The following is a 22,357-nucleotide window of genomic DNA, read 5'->3' as shown; positions in this document are numbered from 1 at the left end:
CAGTGTTTATCTATCTCTATCTACCCCAGTGTTTATCTATCTCTATCTACCCCAGTGTTTATCTATCTCTATCTACCCCAGTGTTTATCTATCTCTATCTACCCCAGTGTTTATGTATCCTAGCCACTGTTTGTTTTCTCTCCAATTAAACCAATGGAGGTCATCACACCCATTACTATAGCCCAAGGGCAATTCCTAAAGAGGACGCCAGCAAGGCATAACAGACAGCCAGGTATCCCCATCTGTGGAGTTACCCGGTTCAATACGAGGTCCGTTCACACTTTTATGAAATAACGGCAATAATAACCTTATGGCAGTTACTATCACGGGGGTCCAAAACCGTCCGATTTCACGTCTTCATTTCAACAAGAATAGAAAGGACAAATTCGCAGCTTGGCCCGAGCGACCCATGAAAGCGTCTCTCCGCGGTTAACATTCAGCCGATGAAGCCTCTTATCTGCTCCTGCCAGTGCCGTGTGAGGCTACATACCGAAGCTGTAACATCACCTCGGCTATAACGTGTATTCTCAGGCCCGGGGATTAATTTCAATCCAACCCCTCTGCGGTGATTTAGCGCCGTTCTCTACTAGCTTAGCCTTTAGCTTCGTGTTTGCCTTGGCTTTCTCCGATGGTCGAACTCCCTTCAAGAACTCCCTCGGGAGGAGAGCCTCGTAATGTAGTGATAATGCACGTACATGCGCCTGGAATAAAGCACCCAGGAAAACTGAAATGATCCAGGTCGATCTCCCCCCCAGCCCCTAAAGCTCTACTTGAAGAAACAGCTAACAGCCAGCCTTTAAACTGGCCCTGTTCTGCAGTCTTTTTAAACTTGGGATAAATCTCTGCAGCAGAGTCCAGTGAGGTGTGACTGACAGTTGTCTCTATAAAGCCCAGGGATTCCCATGCGTCACATTTGAGAGTCTGATGGAACCGCCTGTGTGAATTGATGGAGGCTTGATCTCTCAGCTTGATCTGGGCTCAGTTCTATATACTGTATGTATACCAGTGGAGGCTGCTGAGGTGAGGACAGCTCCTAATAAATAGCAGGAACCGAGCAAATGGAATGGCAACGTTTGATACCGTTCCACTCCAGCCATTACCACGAGCCCAATTAAGGAGGCGCCAATTAAGGAGGCGCCAACCTCCTGTGATGGATATGTTAGCCAGGCACGGGAACACTAGCCCAACGTAAACTAACGCCCGAGCTGGAGAGGCAATACGCTGTGACACAGGAGCCAATCATCTGCCTTCGGATCTATCCTCGAAAGACATATCATTTGACTGTGGCCTAGATTTATAAAGTTAGGGTGTGTGTGTGTGTGTGTATGTGTGTGTGTGTGTGTGTAAGAAAGAAAGAGAGTGTATTTGCACTTGTTTGTGTGTAAGAGAGAGCGATGGGGGGGGGTAGTGTGTGTGTCTCTCATAGCTTGGGAAGCAGTGATCCGACTAAAGGGCTCCATTCCGCCCCATAATGAAATCTCCACTGAGCTTGTTATTCAGTTACTGTCTGCAGGAATGAGGTGCTGAAGCCAGGACAGCCATTATAGTACCCTGGGCTTGAGCTGGCGTGGCTTAGACGTTTAGCCGCTACTGATTGGCCAGAGTAACGGTGCGGTGGGTGTGGTCGGGTATTAACAGGCTCCGAATTGGGTGGATTAATGTGCGTAGATCAGGCATTCGTTGGCTCTGAGAGCGAGAGATTTAGAGGGGCATGTGCTGGCGTGCTGTGGAGCTGGTATGAGCGTGCAGATCCATCGCAATACCAGACCCAGCAGTATCAATAATCAGATGAAGTGGGGGAGGGGCTGGATAGCGGTTGCTAAGAGGCTGGGGGCCATATGTTGACCTGGCCCTGCATCCAAAATGCCACCCTATTCTCCCTACAGAGCGTACTACTTTTGAACACGGCCCACAGTGAATAGGGTGCCATTTGGGACAGTCCTGTCTCTGGTCAAAGCCCAAGGCTTGCTCTAACATGCACAATCAAAAATCAAAGACTAGTTCTGATAGGGTTCTTCTCCTAGGCCAGTGGGGGGCAGAGGAGAGGGGTGGTTAGTACTACCAGTTTAGTTGTCCCCCAGTCCGTAGGGTGTGGCTGACCACTACAGTATAACTGTGTGCCTGAAGCCTCAGTGTATTTCTAATGCGGCTGCAGGGTGAGCTAGGTGGCAATCTGTACTCTGCCCTACATCTGAGGAAATAGATGCTTTGCCGCAGCTCCAGTGTGCCTTCCTTGATGAGCTCTGTTCAATTTTTTAAAAAAGGAACGCTGACCAGCGATGAGCACAGTGGGGCAGTTTTCCCACAACAGCACGCTGGAAACGCACACAACACAAGGTTAGGCTTGTAGCTGACTGTCTCCTGAACTCCTACACATAGGTACTTCTATTCGAGGGGAGCCACGCCAACATAGAAACGCAGGAGCACAGATTCCACACATGCACACTAACGTAATATAATGTACTGTGATTTTGTTCCGTCCCAGGTTGTGTGTGTGTGTGTGTGTGTGTGTGTGTGTGTGTGTGTGTGTGTGTGTGTGTGTGTGTGTGCACCGCTGTTCCCGGGGTAGGCAGTCATTGTAAAATAAGAATTTGTTCTTAACTGACTTACCTAGTTAAATAAATATTTGCGACAGCAATGATAACAGTGGGGTCACATACGAACAGTGTGTTCTAGGACAGGGCCGTTGTGTTGAGATGTACACTGCTCAAAAAAATAAAGGGAACACTTAAACAACACAATGTAACTCCAAGTCAATCACAGTTATGTGAACTCAAACTGTCCACTTAGGAAGCAACACCGATTGACAATAAATTTCACATGCTGTTGTGCAAATGGAATAGACAACAGGTGGAAATTATAGGCAATTAGCAAGACACCCCCAATAAAGGAGTGGTTCTGCAGGTGGTGACCACAGACCACTTCTCAGTTCCTATGCTTCCTGGCTGATGTTTGGTCACTTTTGAATGCTGGCGGTGCTTTCACTCTAGTGGTAGCATGAGACGGAGTCTACAACCCACACAAGTGGCTCAGGTAGTGCAGCTCATCCAGGATGGCACATCAATGCGAGCTGTGGCAAGAACGGTTTGCTGTGTCTGTCAGCGTAGTGTCCAGAGCATGGAGGCGCTACCAGGAGACAGGCCAGTACATCAGGAGACGTGGAGAAGGCCGTAGGAGGGCAACAACCCAGCAGCATGACCGCTACCTCCGCCTTTGTGCAAGGAGGAGCAGGAGAAGCACTGCCAGAGCCCTGCAAAATGACCTCCAGCAGGCCACAAATGTGCATGTGTCTGCTCAAACAGCCAGAAACAGACTCCATGAGGGTGGTATGAGGGCCCAACATCCACAGGTGGGGGTTGTGCTTACAGCCCAACACCGTGCAGGACGTTTGGCATTTGCCAGAGAACACCAAGATTGGCAAATTCGCCACTGGCGTCCTGTGCTCTTCACAGATGAAAGCAGGTTCACACTGAGCACGTGACAGACGTGACAGAGTCTGGAGACGCCGTGGAGAACGTTCTGCTGCCTGCAACATCCTTCAGCATGACCGGTTTGGCGGTGGGTCAGTCATGGTGTGGGGTGGCATTTCTTTGGGGGGCCGCACAGCCCTCCATGTGCTCGCCAGAGGTAGCCTGACTGCCATTAGGTACCGAGATGAGATCCTCAGACCCCTTGTGAGATCATATGCTGGTGCGGTTGGCCCTGGGTTCCTCCTAATGCAAGACAATGCTAGACCTCATGTGGCTGGAGTGTGTCAGCAGTTCCTGCAAGAGGAAGGCATTGATGCTATGGACTGGCCCGCCCGTTCCCCAGACCTGAATCCAATTGAGCACATCTGGGACATCATGTCTCGCTCCATCCACCAACGCCACGTTGCACCACAGACTGTCCAGGAGTTGGCGGATGCTTTAGTCCAGGTCTGGGAGGAGATCCCTCAGGAGACCATCCACCACCTCATCAGGAGCATGCCCAGGCGTTGTAGGGAGGTCATACAGGCACGTGGAGGCCACACACACTACTGAGCCTCATTTTGACTTGTTTTAAGGACATTACATCAAAGTTGGATCAGCCTGTAGTGTGGTTTTCCACTTTAATTTTGAGTGTGACTCCAAATCCAGACCTCCATGGGTTGATAAATTGGATTTCCATTGATTATTTTTCTGTGATTTTGTTGTCAGCACATTCAACTATGTAAAGAAAAAAGTATTTAATAAGATTATTTATTTCATTCAGATCTAGGATGTGTTGTTTAAGTGTTCCCTTTATTTTTTTGAGCAGTAGATAGATAGAGAGAGAGAGAGGCTGTGATGACAGTTCAGGGCCATGCTGGTCCATCCGTAGGGGCCAGGTGACACCTGTACTGCCACTGGGGTGACGAGAACCAGGGGAGGCCTGTCCCTTTGATCTCAGAGGCCTTTTGAGGTCAAGCCAATAACCACAACAGCTGCTATGGGAATCAGGGACCAGGGCTAGATTGCTTCACATGTCCCCACAAAATGACCCCCTGACCTGGGAAGAAAAACGAGAGGGGGCTCCTCCTGCAACAGTAGTGGCTCACATGGAGCACAGCTGATGATCCCACTGGAATAAAGGACCACTGACATACCGGGGAGTAGAATAAACATGTCCTGCCAGTAAAGCTCAGAGGTGGGCAGGCTGAGTGCACTCTGGTACACTTTACCATACAGTACATGGCTCTTTTCAAGGGTAGAAATATGTCAGAGGGGTGTTGGTGAGAAAATGCATCCCAAATGGCACCCATATGGTTCTGGTCCAAAGTAGTGCACTAAATAGGGGACCATTTGGGACGCATCCTAAGTCTTGTCCGTCCCAATTAGCCCACTGGCTTTAGCCAGCAGGAAGTGTGGCAGAAAGCTACTTGTGTAGATTGTTCTGATTATCCAGAGGGGACGGTGTGATTACCGACCTTCTTTAATTGCATAGTATTCTGGGTCCTCAACTGCCAATTAGCCGTTTTTTTTGTATTTTTTATATACACACAGTCGTAAGACGTACTCACAACACATCAAAGCAATTTAGTACAAGATTTGTACGACACACATCTGCATTGAACTGGCTTCCCGTTTGAATGACAATGGTTTAGACTGGCTAGAAGTGACCGCAATGCCAGTGATTCCATCCCCCATACTCCCTTCTGTTATAGACTGCATGTGGCTCTGATTCGTTAGTTCCTTAATTCACCCCATCAGCAAAGATTTTTCATAACTAACCCAAGATAGACCACAGCCTGTCATTTCCAATGGGAGCACATTAATCATAGCGGGCAGAACAAGCAAGGAGGTGGGCAGAGCCGAGCACGAGCTAGCGAGATCCTATTGGCGCGTTCTAGCATGTATTTGCGTATTTCCATTAGGGACCGCCTACTCTGTGCGCAATAACTCAATTTGCCCTTCAACTCCTAAACAACCAAATATTTAGAAACTTTGGCATGGGAAAAGTCTACAAAAAAAACTTAGTCCACTCTGAAAACTGTATTGAGATCAGACGTTTCATCGATGAGAACATTTGCAGAACGGCGGCCAAAATCCATCTCCCTACCTCCTTCTCCCACTGCACTTCCTCTCGTCACCATTTGGTGGTGAGTGGAAATGCCAACCGGATGCTTCAGATTTATACATTCGTGAAACATGTTTTCAGTGCCGAGGAGACCCTAAGAACAACTGGCTCTTCCTTCTCCTTTGGAGTTCACCATGCTTGGAGAAAAACCAAAAACAAACACCGACTTGATTGACACGAGACTCGAGCCACGTCTCCACTTCACTTCCACAACGTATTACTAGAGAAAGGAGAAATTGGACGGTGCACTGTGCTTGTTCTCTCTGTGTATTGACAGCCTGGTGGAACCATTACACTGTAACCTGAGGTAGAGTCAGAGCTAGTCAGAGTAGAGGATGTAGCCGAGCTGTACACAAACAGATGATTCAGCCACCTTGGCAAATGGCACCCTATTCCCCATGGGTCCTGGTCAAAAGTAGTGCGGCATATAGGGAATAGGGTGCCATTTGGGAAGTAAATCATGTGTATTCTGGTCTGGTCCTGACCAGTTGTCCCCTAGTATGGGTCATTCAACTCAGGGGATTGGAGTTCCTCACATCCAGTGACTAATGCCAAATGACTGACGAAGCGGACTGGCAGGCTGGCGAGAAGATTAATAATTGAACAGCTCTACTTTAGGTTGTATAGGAATGTTCCTGTCCCACAAAAACCCTGTAGTGGAACTCCAGTGGATGTGATTTGGGCAAACGTCACTGAATAATGGATGAGTGAAATAATGTGGAACTGTGACCATTGTGAATACGCCAGAGGGCAGAGAAAGAGAGAATAGCACACAGAGCTGTGGTGTGGAAAGGCACGGTCCGTGGACTTCCAGGGTTAAAAAGGCCATTTTAAATAAACGCTGCTTTCTTACCCAGAAAAATCAGGAGAAAAAACAAGACAGAGTGAATTCACCACACGGACACACTCCCTCTCTCGCTCTCTTACCCGTGACCAGCTCTCTCACTTCAGCGTCTACAGTCTTCCTCAGCAGTCTGAGCAGAGCGGGGACGCCACCTGCGTTTCTCACGGCGACCTTGTTGTTGTCCGTAGCTTTCCCGTAGACCAGGTTCCTCAGAGCTCCACAGGCATTCCTCTGGACCTCCAGGGTTTTGTGGTCTAACAGATCCACCAGGTGTTTGATGCCCCCTAGACGGCACACCTAGAGGGTGCGGAGAGTCATCAAGAAGGCCTTGGGCAGAACTCATTGGTTTGTGCAGTAAAATACCACGAGAATGAAAAACGGTGAGGACAGAGGTTCAGTCATGCAGGATCAATATCACAAATATTTTATAAGGAACTTAACATGGATTGAGCAGGGACGTGTAGTGACTATGTTCTGAGTTATGCTCTGACAACATAAATCTCTGGCAACATAAATCTGGGCTTTGTATTTATTCATGTAAGGGATGCGGAGAATAGATACCAATGGCTTTCTTTATAACAGATGAAAGTCACATAGAAAATGTGTGCATATCTTCAGCGATCGCATAAAATGCCTAAACTATACATTGAGTATACCTAACTTTAGGAACACCTTCTTAATATTGAGTTCCCGCCCCCCCCCACCCCCACAAGGTGTCAAAAGCGTTCCATAGGGATGCTGGCCCATGTTGACTCCAATGCTTCCCACAGTTGTGTCAAGTCGGCTGGATGTCCTTTAGGTGGTGGACCATTCTTGATACACACGGGAAACTGTTGCGCGTGAAAAACCCAGCAGCGTTGCAGTTCTTGACAAACCGGTGGGCCTGGCACCTACTACCATACCCTGTTCAAAGGCACTTCAATCTTTGACTTGCACATTCAGCCTCTGAATGGCACACGTACACAATCCATGTCTCACTTGTCAAGGCTTAAAAGTCCTTTAACTGGTCTCCTCCCCTTCAGCGACACTGACTGGAAGTGGATTTAACAAGTGACATCAATAAGGAATCGTAGCTTTCACCTGGTCAGTCTATGTTATGGAAAGAGCAGGTGTTGATAATGTTTTGTATGTGCAGTGAAGCACCTACTGATCTTAAGAGAGCAGCTTTTCCAGCCGACGACTCCGTAGCAGCACCCTGTGGAGCTGTGAAATTCCAGAGGGAGCTGGAGTGGAATGGAGTGGCCACCCCAGCCCAGCCAGGGAGGGAAAGAGAGAGAAGGAGAGAGCCTCTGCAGCAGCATTGTCCTCTCAAAGCCTGGGTGAATCTCAATTGCATTTACTTGATTCCTCAAGTCCTCTCTCATTGCCTCCTCCTCAAAATGCATTGTAGGAAAATAATCTGAGGGGCCTCTCATGTGATCTTCTCCTCCAATGCGTTATGAGAAGGAGATGAGAAGGGAGGACGTGAGGAATCAAATAAATACAATTGAGATTCACCCCTAGGGTTGTTGCGGTCATGAGTCCTTTCATTTAAAAATAAAAAATGAAAAAACGGTTTTCACTTTGTCATTATGGGGTATTGTGCATAAAAAATTTATGTTATTCATTTTAGAATAAGGCTGTAACGTAACAAAAATGTCGATGGGAAGGGGTCTGAATACTTCCAAATGCACTGTATTTATTTCTAAACTTTCCTAATAATAAGCACATTGCTTTACTTACATGAAAATGGACCATGGAAAACGTGTCCTTCATTTGCTGTTTAAGTGCATAGACGATGTCTTTTTTGGTGAGTTTTTTTGTGGTTTATTTTACCCCCTTTTTCTACCCAATTTCGTGATATCCAATTGCGATTTTGTCTCATCGCTGCAACTTCCCAATGGGTTTGGGAGAGGCGGAGGTCGAGTCATGCGTCTTCAAACATGACCTGCCAAACCGCGCTTCTTAACACCCACCCACTTAACCCAGAAGCCAGCTGCACCAATGTGTCGGAGGAAACACCGCCCAACTGACGACCAAAGTCAGCCTGCAGATGCCAGGTCCGCCACAAGGAGTCACTAGAGTGCAATGAGCCAAATAAAGCCCCCCGGTCAAACCCTCCCATAAACCGGACGACGCTGAGCCAATTGTGCGCCGCCCTATGGGACTCTCGGTCACATCCGGTTGTGACACAGGCTGGGATCAAACCCACTGCGACGCTACGCTACTTGGGAGTCCTGAGACAGGTTCAGGATAATCATCCATTCTAAATCTAAACTAATTTCACACATACAGTATATTATTTAGTATATGTAAAAACAAGATTAAATTAAGAAGTCTGATGGGCGACAATATTATCACTTGTGAATGATGCCCAGCGTGCACAGTAAGGCAAGAAACGACTTTTTCCAAATCATAGTCGCACACCTCATGTAGCCTAGCCCATAGGCCTATATGTTTTGATAAGGTTTGTATCACAACTAAAATTAAGCCTAACTGGCATATATAGGCAGCGAGTGAGTTTCAAGTTTGTGGGAAGATAATTCTCACCATTAAAATGCAGCTATATAATAAAGCATTACATGCATAAATCGCATTTGCGGTCACCTTTTGAGAACAGTGTTTTCCCGCTAATTGATTGCATGTTGGAACATTCGCGCTTATAGCCTACTGCCGTGTGTGCATCGCTGAGCTTATAACGTGAAGAAAGTGACAGGAAATGTTCTGATCTGTTGCGTCAGCATCATTGCTTTAAAAAAAAAATTGACAACCAAAGTCAGCCTGCAGACGCCAGGTCCGCCACAAGGAGTCACTAGAGCGCAAAAAAAAAAAAAAAATTGATGCGAGTGGTTGTATTAAATTGGGATCTACCGCATCCCACAACTGTCCTAGAGTTTGTTTGGAATATTTATTCTCGCACAGTAGGACAAGTTGACCAACTTTTGTACTATGGGGATAGGAGATTGACATACTGTAAGCTAGTGCTTTTGCTGTTTGTTAGGCCTACTCATCTTGTTGGCTGAGTAAATTGGGACAGTTCTTCTAGCATCTTCAATGTGCGCCTCGGAATTCGATAAGGACGCGCACAGTTGCGTCCCCGATGTGTCGGTCTTCACTTGTAGCCTACTTCGGAGCTAAATTTCCTGTGAGAAGGACCTCATCGCGTGAGGGGCATTGGCTAATAAGAATTGAGATATCTGAAAGAGCCATGTGAGTGAGAGGTGCTTCGGAGCACGGCAATTGGCAGCCGGGAGACGAGAATTATAATTATTATATTCAGCCCAAAGGCACATTGGGCCACTTTGGTCACAAGGCATGGATTGATTTATGGGGCATTACGTCCACACAAGGGGGATGCCGCCGGGAAATTCGAGGCCTGGTGAGAATATTATCAAGTGCTTGTCGAATTGTGAATGAAAGACTGATGAAGTGTGTGCAGCTTGCGCAAGAAACAAAGCAGATCTCATGCCTTTCATGGAACTTCGCATCATGCAGCCTTAGAATGCATTCAAAATGAAAACATCTAGCCCAACATTTGTATCACAACGAAAGTTGCATAAATAACCCTAAACTAAGCATATAGGAGGACCTGTTTCGTTTTTAACTGCTCAACACAGAACAGCCGCATGTGCGTACCACGTCGGAAATCGTTTGGAGAAAATAGCCTTTCTATTTTATTCAGCTATGTTCAATCGTATTCTTCATGCTATAAAATAATAGTCACGGAATCCTAAGCAAATCTTGTCTGCTAAATGAACTAGTGTAGCCCACAGCCATATGGCATAGCCAGATCAGGACCTAACACAAAGACAACTCAGAGTATGCTATTCTGTTCTTCTGAAATAGACTACATTTTCTTCACATCAGGTATCTTTTAGACTTGTCAAAAAAAATGGATTTAATGTGATGGTGTAGGCTATATTACATGGATTTATTAGACTTTTTAAAATGTAGATGTTCCAAAGGTCTATGTGTGTGGAAGCCAGGAGATGCTAAACATGTTGATGTTCATTAAACGGTCATTTACCATGAGACCGGCAGTTATTAACATGACAATCACTGGCTGACAGAATATCTTGGGATGGGAGGCACATCACAGTGATTTGCATGCTGGGGACTGACAGAGGATCTGGGGAGCGGGGGCGAAGGGGAGCAGCGCGTACGTAATGTACCTCCGCCTTGACTCGATTATCTCCGAAGCACAGGTGCTGCAGGTATGCGGCGGCGTTGGCCTGCACCGAGGGGAACTGGTGCTGCAGCATATGAATGACCTCAGGCAGCTCGGGGTCACGCCAGGCAAACTCCCTGGAACACAGACAGAGAGATATCAGCACACACACACGCGCGCGCGCAGAGACACAAACAAAGCAGTACAACATCAGCACACAACAACTATCCACCCACTGTCCACAGGGCTGGGGCACACGGCTATACGTTTCAAGCCCAGGAAATGACATTGACAACTATTATATTGCAGGATTATTGCTTTTCTCCCAATACAAAAGGATGAGATTTCACTTCGGTTTCATTTGTAAGACTAGAAGGCATGTCTTGCCTTTTGGAGAGTCACTGCGATGAGCTTCTCCTGATTCATGAAGCTTCAAAGAATCTGTCTAAAAAGACGTCGACCGGAATGAATAACCTTTGTGACAAGAGAAAAGCGTAGATATTACCAAGTCTGCGTCTGTTTCAGAACTTGAATTTATCTCTGTCCGCCAAAAACTCTTCTGACTAGCGGAGTAAAGAAAAGAGGAGGAAATGAGAAAGTAGCAAGGTGGGGTGCACGTCCACATTGTGACAGAATTGGCTGTGTTGGTGTGTGAGGTGTCGGCTGGAACGCGCCTGCCCTTGTCTCAGCGTGTTACATGAAGCAAGACGCCAGTCCAATCAAATCAAAATACAATTTTATTCTAAATTACCCCGGGGACACAAACAGTTGATACCATCACCACTGCTACATGTCATCTGTTTGGCAGTAGAGACCCAGTTGATGAAACATGCCTTTTCTTGGTGCAGGTGCTTTTAGGCCTGCCTCTGGATTGCGACCCAAATGGCACCCTACTCCCTTTATAGTGCACTACTTTGGCCAGGGCCCATAGCTACTATTTAGGGGAGAGTCAGGAGGCACCCTGGGTCTGAGCATGGTCTGCTGTGTAGAGCAGGCAGGGAGGGAGGCCTGCTGTCACCCTCTAACTGCTCTCAGCTAGATCAGGACTCCGGGTGTGAACTGCACTCCCAAGGTCAGGGATTTAGCGCTCCGGGTCCAAAAACCCGGCCATGCTTACATAGTGTAGACACAGCAGTTCACTGAATCAGGGGATCCTTTGTAGAGTGGTCCGTGTAGCCATGTACAGATGTAAGATCTTCATTTGACCACTCGTTGCTGAGATTTGTGCAGGAAATGAAAACTTGTAGTGTATTCAAGGTTTTCCACTTCAAAATGTTACTTGATTTGCCAAAACAAAAAATGTATCAACTCCTACAAAAAAAACATCCATTGATTATAATCCACATAATAATTCACATTTCCTGTTGCTGCAGGATTATTTTCCTGCTGTAGCAAACTTGGCTCAAATTAAGATCCTACATCTGTATCTTAATGGCTAAGGCTCTGGATGGCTGCCCAGGGGGCTGTGTGTGTGAATAGTAACACTACTGTTGACCCAGCAGTATATACAGTAGTAGCCCCGTAAGCAAGGTTAGAAGCACTGTTAAGACCCAGTGGATGACAAGGGAGGGATGAATTAGTCGGAACCAAACAGTTCAAAACAGAGAGGGATCTGTCTGAATTCGTCCAATAAGAAACGGATGTTTCCGTTTTACGTTGCAAAGTGTTGCTAAGGTGCGGACTAATGACAACGACCCAGCGCTTGTAGCTTAGTGGCTTAGAGCTTTACCTCGGGTCCTTCTGGATACTGTCTACGGAGGGCGAGCGGGTGGCCCCGTCATCCATGACGACCGGCTGCCTGACGTAGTTGCCCTCGGAGGGCCGGTACTGAGCCAAGCGGTAGGGCTCTGAGTACGTGGCCGCCGTGTTCAGAGCGTAGTTGCTTCTTTGGTACGTCATGGCACTACGCTGGCTGGAGGTCCTCTGGAGGGTCCCCACGCCTGAGAGACCAACGAAAAACAATTCAGATTGATATTGAACGAGACAAGTATACAGCAGCTACCATACCTAGACTCATCTACAACTCCCTGGGCTCGTGAAGATTAGCAGTGTTTTTTCAAACCTTTTTCACCTCAGAAAATGTGACCGAAACAGCACCCCTTTTCTCTTTATGGCGCACCACTTTTGACCATGGCACATAGGGATCTGGTCAAAAGTAGTGCACTCTATAAGGAATAGGGTGCCATTTGGGACACACACCAGAGGCGTGCTGACCGGAGCTGAAAACACTAGGCTTTTTTGACTCGCACACACACCATTTCTTCCAATCTGGATCCACTTAATGAAAGAGGGTAAAATGGTGCTCCCATGATTCCACACTACTCCTCCTTCAAAAAGGGACCGTTTTGTTGTTGTCGTTTCGCTCATTAACGAGGTAGGGTTGAGCAAGCCAGATCCTGTTTTTTCACAGGGCTAGCCTGCCTTGTAGTAGGTGATCCAGCAACACTCCTCCTCTCATCCCTCTCCTCTCCTCCCTCCTGTCTGCTTCAGTGTGGCCTGAGGCCAGTGAGCCCTGGCTGTGTCCGACACAGGAATAGACACACAGTCCTTCCTCTTTAGGTGAAACAGCGTCAGTGCTAAGCTAACACACCAACAGGATATCCTTCCATCCAGACCAGGGTAAATATTTAGTCTACCAGAATTTTAACTGTGTCATCGTCCTAAAACAATGTCTATTTTTCTGCCCCTCTCCCCTACTTGCGTTGTGATATTGTGACCTAGTTTCTAGCACAATATGCCCTACATACTCACTCACTCACACACACACACTGGCCCTGGCCTGCCTTACTGCTCCGAACAAACAGAGCAGAGACCATGTGACTGCTGCTCTCCTTCCCTCCGGTTAGATCTCCATCCTGCAGGGACTGGGCCTGCACACGGCGGACACACACATAGTCCCTCCTACAAGAAACAAGACGTCAACTGCCCTCCAAAAAATAAAAAAACGCTCTCTATTTGGCAGTTCATAGGCCAGTTCTGTGATATCATGATGACTCGCTAATAAAATCCTCTTTAAAAAAAAGCTAAATCCATCTTTAAAATGTCATACCCGAGCTCTGAGACTTGCTTTTTCGCAACAGGGATCGATATTTCCATTTAGCATAAAAACCTTGGTTCTCACCCCCCAAAAAAATACAGACCACCAGAAATACTGTAGATAAAGAATTTATGGAAAGAGCTGGGGGAAAAGTCCATTAAAATTTAATTTCACACTATAACAAAGAGTGCTTGGGGATCAAATTACATTTTTTATTTCGAATGATTTTTGGTAAAGACTCCAAACTACCTTTTTTGCCTGCCTCTCAATATAGCCGGGCCGCGAGCATAACATGGGTGCTAATCGCTATCTAAGAGGAGTCTTCTGAGCATCAATACCATTTATTACTGAACTTCAGTCCAGGAGGATCTCAGGTCTGCTGTAAAGAGGATGCTAAATGGCTGTGTGCTGGAGGAGCGATGGAGGAGCGGATGAGGAGAGAACTCTAACATCCAAACACAGCTGGCCGTGGCTGTGGCTACCTCCCAAATAGAACCCTATTACCTATAAAGTACACTACTTTTGACAAGGGATAGCATGCCCTACTTTTGGGCCCCGGTCAATCAAAAGTCGAGCACTAAAATAGGGAGTAGGGTGCCATTTGGGAGGCTGACTCTGTGTGGACACGCTGCTGTTCCCTGGCCCCTCATCCCTCTTCTCATTATGAGTGTGACACACAGGTAATTGACTCCTTTGTGGCTGGCGTATCAGCCCATGCCTGTCTCCTTCCTCTCCCCTTCTCTCCTGTCTCAGACCCATCTCTGATGAAGGAGGGAGGAAAGGAGGGCAAGATAGGCAGACTGGCAGGCAGTCTGGCTGGCTGGGCTGGATGGCTGTCTGGCTTGGACAAAGTGTTCCCAGGAGAGATCACATAAGAGAGAAAAAAAAAGAAGGGGGAGGGGAGAGAGAGCGAGCGAGAGAGCGAGACAGAGAGAGCGAGTGTGAACGAGAGCAAGAGAGAACCTGGGCTACAGTGGGAAAGGCAGGGGGAGTAGCCATGTAACAGCTATGTTTAAACTATGACGGAGTCATTTTAAATGATTTAAAAAGACTGCTCTCTCTCCCTCTCTTCAACATCCCCATCTGTTTCTCACTAACGCTGCTGATCAAATCAGCTTATTGATGCTTTGGTTCCATCCTGCTTGCATTAATGTTCTCATCATTAGACATTGAGATGAAGTTAACCTAGGCATTTTGGGAAAGTTTTATAGAAATCCCGGTTGGAATAAGTAAGAAAGGAATAAGCAGGAAATCCTCCAAACAGGATTTGTGGAAAACCTGGACATTTTCAGAAAATGACCTGAATTTTGCATCCTTAAGATGAAGTGTAGAGCAGTGTTTTTCAAACCTCTCCTTGGGCCCACAAGTCGTTCCATGTATTTTAGGTTCACTATTCAACTTGTCAACTAATCACTAAGCCGTTGAATAGGTGAATCAGGTGAGCTAGTCCCGAGCTATAACAGAATTGTGAAACGTCTGGGAGTCCCCAAGGAGAGATTTGAAAACCAATTGTGTACAGCAGGGCTGTCAAAGTCATTCCATGGAGAGCCTAGTTTCTGCTGGATTTCAGGTTTTTCCCTTTCAATGAAGACCTAGACAACCAGGTGAGGTGAGCTCCTTACTAATCAGTGAGGAGGAGCGAAAACCTGCAGACACTCGGCCCACCGTGGAACGAGATTAACACGTGGTGTACAGCATAGCAGTCTAGGGTTCTACCTGACGGACTCCTGTAGATGGCGCTCTGCGAGGAGTTGTTGAGGTCCACTGGGTCGTGGTGGTTGGGGCTACGGTACAGGGGCCCCTGGAAGGTCCTGTCCTCGTAGATGGGCGTGATGTGGCGGTCAGGGGACATGGCCGACCTCAGGTCCTGGCCCAGCTGGCTGTGCTGACTGGCGTACGAGCTCCGCATGCCTAAAGGGACGGAGAGCGTAAGTCTGCGTCCCGAATGGAAAGGTATTCCCAAATTTAAGTGCATTCGTTTTTGACCAGGGCCCATTGGGCCTTGTTCAGAATGAATGCATTTAATAAGGAACAGGGTGTCATTTGGGACGCAGGATCAGACAGTAGTACAGACTCAGGGCTAGAGACTGCCACCAGCCTCGTGTGTCTTCCTGTGTGTCACCCCTAATCCCCATTAGCATCACACAGTGACAGCAGCACACACCACAGCTAGCTAGTTAGGGATCAACTGCAATAATTCAGACACGATGAAATTGATAGCGAGAGCTCGGAGAAAAAAAACGCCATGTTGTCGGTGCTGAAGTTTGACGGGTAAGCTGCTAAAGACTGACTTAATTGAAATGAATTCAGGGCGCATTTCCAATTCTGTGCAACGCTAAGGCAGTATCTTTATGCAGTTTGTCAAGCCACACCGCCCCCAGCTCCGCTCTCCCTCTTTTAATGATCCAGCTTTTTAACCCCCCTAGAGTCGATGTCCATGCCCAGCGGAAATCGAATTGGCACAACAACAACAAAAAGTCTCCATACAAAATCTGTCAGTTTTAGCTAGAGATATTGCTTCGGATGTCTCTCAATTCACCCGCATCCTCCGGTGTCGCACTTCCGCATCTGCGGTGAAAGGTGACAGAGCTAGAGTGGTGTTTGTAAGAGCACGAGACGTCCCAAAAATCAGTCTTCTCACAAAACCGCCCAGCATCCGAACGGTTTGGCCAACAAACTACGCTATATATACACAAAAGTATGTGGACACACCTTCAAATTAGTGGATTTGGTTATTTCATCCACACCTGTTGCTGACAGGTGTATAAAATAGAGCACACAGCCATGCAATCTCCATAGACAAACATTGGCAGTAGAATGGCCTTACTGAAGAGCTCAGTGACTTTTAACGTGGCACCGTCATAGGATGCCACCTTTCCAACAAGTGAGTTCATAAAATTTCTGCCCTGCTAGAACTGCCCCGGTCAACCGTAAGTGCTGTTATTGTGAAGTGGAAATGTCTAGGAGCAACAACGGCTCAGCTGCGAAGTGGTAGGCCACACAAGCGCACAGAAGGGGACCGCTGAGTGCTGAAGCGCGTAGCGCGTAAAAATCATCTGTCCTCGGTTGCAACACTCACTACCGAGTTCCAAACTGCCTCTGGAAACAACGTTGGCAAGATGTTCATTGGGAGATTCATGAAATGGGTTTCCATGGCCGAGCAGCCGCACACAAGCCTAAGGTCACCATGCACAATGTCAAGCGTGGACTGGAGTGGTGTAAAGCTCGCCGCCATTGGACTCTGGAGCAGTGGCAACATGTTCTCTGGAGTGATGAATCATGCTTCATCATCATCAGAGAACGCTACCTGCCCCAATGCATAGTGCCAACTGTAACGTTTGGTGGAGGAGGAATAATGGTCTGGGGCTGTTTTTCACGGTCGGGCAAGGCCGCTTAGTTCCAGTGAAGGGAAATCTTAACGCTACAGCATACAATGACATTCTAGACAATTCTGTACTTCCAAATTTGTGGCAACAGTTTGGGAAACGCCCTTTCCTCTTTCAGAATGACAATGACCCTGTGCACAAAGCAAGGTCCATTTCAGAAATGGTTTGTCAAGATCGGTGTGGAAGAACTTGACTGGCCTGCACAGAGCACTGACCTCAACCCCATTGAACACCTTTGGGATGAATTGGAACGCCGACTCCGAGCCTAATCACCCAACTTCAGCGCCAGACCTCAATAATGCTAATGGGTGAATGGAAGCAAGTCCCCGCAGCAATGTTCCAAAACCTAGTGGAAATCCTTCCCAGAAGAGTGGAGGCTGTTATCACAGCAAAGGGGGAACAACTCCATATTAAATGCCCATGATTTTGGAATGAGATGTTCAAACAAGCAGGTGTCCACATACTTTTGGTCATGTAGTACATCTGTTGTTCCATGTAGTGAATCTGTTATTCAATGCGTTTGTATGGGCTAATAGCAGTAACGCAAAAAAAAAACTGTTTCATATAGTTTAATAGAACCCCCCTCTGGCTTAGAAAGGGCTTACACTCTTACAGGTTAATAAGCTCTCTTTGCAGCTCTCAGCTGAAAAAAATAACACTTAGCCATGTAGACTGTACACAAACCATTAGGAACACCTTCCTAATATTGAGTTGCGCCTCCTTTTGCCCTCAATTCGGGGCATGGACTCTACAAGGTGTCAAAAGTGCTCCACATTGATGCTGGCCCATGTTGACTCCAATGCTTCCCACAGTTGTGTCAAGTTGGCTGGATGTCCTTTGGGTGGTGGACCATTCTTGATACACACAGGAAACTGTTGATCATGACACAAATCGGTGCACCTGGCCTGGCACCTACTACCATACCCTGTTCAAAGGCACTTCAATATTTTGTCTTGCACATTCACCCTCTGAATGGCACACATACACAATCCATGTCTCAATTGTATCAAGGCTTAAATATCCTTCTTTAACCTGTCTCCTCCTAATTCATCTAAACTGACTGAAGTGGATTTAACAAGTGACATCAATAAGGGATCATAGCTTTCACCTGGATTCACCTGGTCAGTCTGTGTCATGGAAAGAGTTTTGTACACAGTGTATTTCATAGTACCTCTGTGGCATAGTAGGAGAAACAGTGAAATATAGCCCAAAGCCTCGACCACTAGTTGAGACCACCCAGCAGTGAATTCAGTATCATTGAGTGCCGGGCCTCCCGAGTGGCGCAGTGGTCTAAGGCACTGCATCGTAGTGCTAGCTGTGCCACTAGAGATCCTGGTTCGAGTCCAGGCTCTGTCGCAGCCGGCCGCGACCGGGCGACCTAGCGTCGTCTGGGTTAGGGGAGGGTTTGGCCGGCAGGGATGTCCTTGTCCCATCGCGCACCAACGACTCCTGTGGCGGACCAGTGCGTAGTGCACACTAACACGGTCGCCAGGTGTACAGTGCTTCCTCCGACACATTGGTGCGGCTGGCTTCCGGGCTAAGTGGGCATTGTGTCAAGAAGCAGTGCGGCTTGGTTGGGTTTGGGAGGACGCACGGCTCTCGACCTTCGCCTCTCCCGAGTCCGTACGGGAGTTGCAGCGATGGGACCACGAAATTGGGGGAAACAAACAAAATAATAATAATAAATTGAGGGCTACACCTGAGAGGCCACACCTGGGGGTGAATCCCAAATGGCACCCTATTCCCGATGTAGCGCACTATAAAAGGGAATAGGGTGCCATTTGGAACTCGTCTTGATAGGCTAGACGTTGCCTTCCCCATCAGGCTTTGTAGTGAGAGTGAATGGATATATGGGCTGGTAGAACACACGGCTGAGCCAACATATGTCAGGAGGTGTGTGTTTCTGTAAATGGAGGAAGGGGGGGGGGTTCTCCTAACCATAAGCTCATTTACCAGGGGGAAGCCCCGATGAGGTCAATCAAATTAGAAATTCACACCAGATGAACCACCATGACAACAGTATTTGGGGGAGTCGCAGCCCAGCACGGCTGACTGACGGCGGTCTGGTCGGTCCGGATGTGGAACAATGTCTGTCTGCGTCCCAAATGGCACCTTATTCCCTTTATAGTGCACTACATTTGACCAGGTTCTGGTCAAAAGTAGTGCACTACATGGGCAATTGGGTGCCATTTGGGACGCAACCTGAGCCTACGGCAGGAAAGCAGCATCTGCCACTACGCATCCAGGCGTATAAATCCAGCCGGCAGTTATTACCACCGCGGCCGGCCCAAAGCGCACAAGCCTTAGCTGCTAACAGTGCGATACCCTCTGGTCCCCTCTGCTTCAGGGTAACAGATCCCATACACATGGTTCATGTGGATATGTGTGACCTAACCTCGCATCAAGGGGACTCAACTCCCCAGTGCAAGAGAGAGACTGCAGTGGCCGAGTCACTGAGCACTCACTGCATACTTCGCTCACTTCAATAGAGCCCAAACACGATTATTTTGGGCTCAGGTCCAACACCGCTAGGCGAGCTGAGGCTCTCAAGCTGCTCAACACTGTCATGCGTTAATGAGATAAATGAGGGATTCTTATCAGAGTTCAGAACAGAGAAAATGAATAAATAGAAGTGTTTGTCTTTCCGGGGAGAGCTGAAGCCCAGTAAGGCAGCTGTAGGCTGTGTCCCAAATGACACCCCATATGGGTCCTGGTCAAAACTAGCGCACTAAAAAGGGAATAGGGTGCCATTTGGGACACATATATAACCACTCAGCAGCAGCACAGTTTCCTACTCTCCCTCAGAAACAGTGCCAAATAAACATGACCTCTGGAGCATCCGCAGCGTGCCGTCAGCTGTGGAGAGACCCAGGGGGGGTGCTTCGTCTCTGGGGGGGATGCTTCCGCGAGACCCCGAATACCCACCAGCTTCACACACTAATGAACAGCTAAATGGCGAGCCAGTGGAGAATAAACCCTATTCAAACAACTTACTGGGGGGGACATGATAAGCATAGATAATGTAATCCGCTAAAACTGTAGTTCTCTATGGGTTAGTAGAAAGGACATCACTACATTAGTTCAGAGAGGATGGGAAAATAAGCAACTAGTGGCAAAATGGTAACTTTCCCCCCAATTCCCAGAATTCCTGGTAGAAAGCTTCCAGATTTCCTGCTTATTTCCTCCTGATTCTGGGAATCTTCCAACCAGGATTTCAGAAAAATCCAGGGAATTTTGCAACCCTATGGAGGGACTGCCCACTGTGCAGAGACTGGATGAATCAGCGTTGTTTCAACGTAAATTTGTCAGCGTATTATGACTTGGAATCTACATGGAAAATACATTGGATTTGAGGGCGAAATATCAGCCAGAGGAGTATGGCATCATTGTAACCAATTTTCAACAGATATAAAATATGTTGAATTTGTACCTTTGAAACAATGTCAGATCCCCAACGTTATATCCACTATGAGAAAAACACAATAGGCTGGGCAGTACCTCCTACTGGAGAGTTGATCTATCTACAGCTTTTCATTTGGTCTCAGGTCCAGGGTTTGAACCAAACTCAGCCCTGCTTAGCTTTGACATTTGTCACTGACTATTACCAATATGCTATCGTGAGAACGATTAGAGAGATCTCTTAATAACTAAATATATTCACTGTTGCTATCGAAGTCATTCCAAAAGGGTAGGTTTAGCAGAGCAAATTAAATGTAATTGGTATTTTATTAGGATCCCCATTAGCTGTTGCAAAAGCAGCAGCTACTCTTCCTGGGGTCCACACAAAACATGAAACCTAATACAGAATGACATATTACAGAACATCATTAGACAAGAACAGCTCAAGGACAGAACGACATGCATGTTTAAAAGGCACACGTAGCCTACATGTCAATGCATACACACACACTATCTAGGTCTAATAGGGGAGAGGCGTTGTGCTGCGAGGTGTTGCTTTATCTGTTTTTTGAAACCAGGTTTGCTGTTCATTTGAGCAATATGAGATGGAAGGAAGTTACATGCAATAACGGCTCGATAAAATACTGTACGTTTTATTGAATTTGTTCTGGATTTGGGGACTATGAAAAGACCCCTGGTGGCATGTCTGGTGGGTTAAGTGTGTGTGTCAGAGATGCGTGTAAGTTGACTATGCAAACAATTTGTGATTTACAACACATTGTTTCTTACAGAAAGAAGAAGTGATGCAGTCAGTCTCTCCTCAACTCTTAGCCAAGAGAGACTGGCATGCGTAGTATTTATATCAGCCCTCTGATTACAATTAAGAGCAAAACATGCCGCTCTGTTCTGGGCCAGCTGCAGCTTAACTAGATCTTTCCTTGCCGCACTGGACCACACGACTGGACAATAATCAAGATTAGACAAAACTACAGCCTGCAGAACTTGCTTTTTGGAGTGTGGTGTCAAAAAAGCAGAGCATCTCTTTATTACAGCTAGACCTCTCCCCAGGTTTGCAACCATTGAATCTATATGTTTTGACCATGACAGTTTACAATCTACGGTAACGCCAAGTAATTTAGTCTCCTCAACTTGTTCAACAGCCACACCATTTGTTACCAGATTCAGCTGAAGTCTAGCACTTAAGGAATGATTTGTACCAAATACAATGCTCTTAGTTTTAGAGATGTTCAGGGCCAGTTTATTACTGGCCACCCATTCCAAAACAGACTGCAACTCTTTGTTAAGGATTTCAGTGACTGCATTAGCTGTGGTTGCTGATGCGTATATGGTTGAATCAGCAGCATACATGGACACACATGCTTTGTCTAATGTCAGTGGCCGGTCATTGGTAAAAATAGAAAAGAGTAGAGGGCCTAGAGAGCTGTAACCATATTTTGTAAGTCAAATATCGTCAATGATACTATTTAGGCCTTTATATAGCATTTGCAAAGTCATAAATTTAAACAAGCCCACTGGGAACAGACCTGTGGGAACAGACCGGCCTGTGATCCCACTTGTACGCTGTAATTTCTTTTGTCTTTGGTGGAGGATTTGTCTGCAATCCATCACCAGCATGAAACTCGTACGTTTTTTGATGAAACTCAGCCATTGGACGTCTAGTTTTGATTTACATTTTGTTGAGTTCTCAACTGACGTGAAGTCAATGTGAAATCCCCCCCCCCCCCCAACATTTTTAAAAGTTGGGTGAAAAAAATACAAAATTCCCTTAAGTTGATGACTTTTTCAAATCCAAATCAGTTTTCTACATTGATATAACATCACATGTTTTGTGTGTGGAAATGATGTGGAAACAACGTTGACGCAACCTGTTTTTTGCCAAGTGGGAGGGTTCAACAAAAAAAAGGACAGCTTTGGTTGATTTCAAATTGAATCAAGTTAATCATTAA

The 22,357-nt window shown here is 46.8% G+C and overlaps 1 protein-coding gene across 10 annotated transcripts in view; it reads right to left on the bottom strand.

The window, feature by feature from the left end:
- Positions 1-22,357, bottom strand: part of LOC106586174 (plakophilin-4) — a 131,263-nt gene that overhangs the window by 15,304 nt on the left and 93,602 nt on the right. For all 10 annotated transcript variants that reach the window (XM_014173115.3, XM_014173116.3, XM_014173120.3 and 7 more), the window contains 4 exons: positions 15,322-15,516; positions 12,298-12,508; positions 10,573-10,705; positions 6,505-6,718 (listed from right to left, as the gene is read on the bottom strand). In XM_014173115.3, the coding sequence (XP_014028590.1) occupies positions 6,505-6,718; positions 10,573-10,705; positions 12,298-12,508; positions 15,322-15,516 (753 nt within the window). The remainder of the gene's footprint in view (positions 1-6,504; positions 6,719-10,572; positions 10,706-12,297; positions 12,509-15,321; positions 15,517-22,357) is intronic.

This window comes from Salmo salar, chromosome 25 (genome assembly GCF_965601325.2).
Source record: "Salmo salar chromosome 25, fSalSal1, whole genome shotgun sequence".
NCBI lineage: Eukaryota > Metazoa > Chordata > Actinopteri > Salmoniformes > Salmonidae > Salmo > Salmo salar.
The sequence above is the reverse complement of the archived record's forward strand: the minus strand, read 5'-3'. Positions and strand labels throughout refer to the sequence as shown.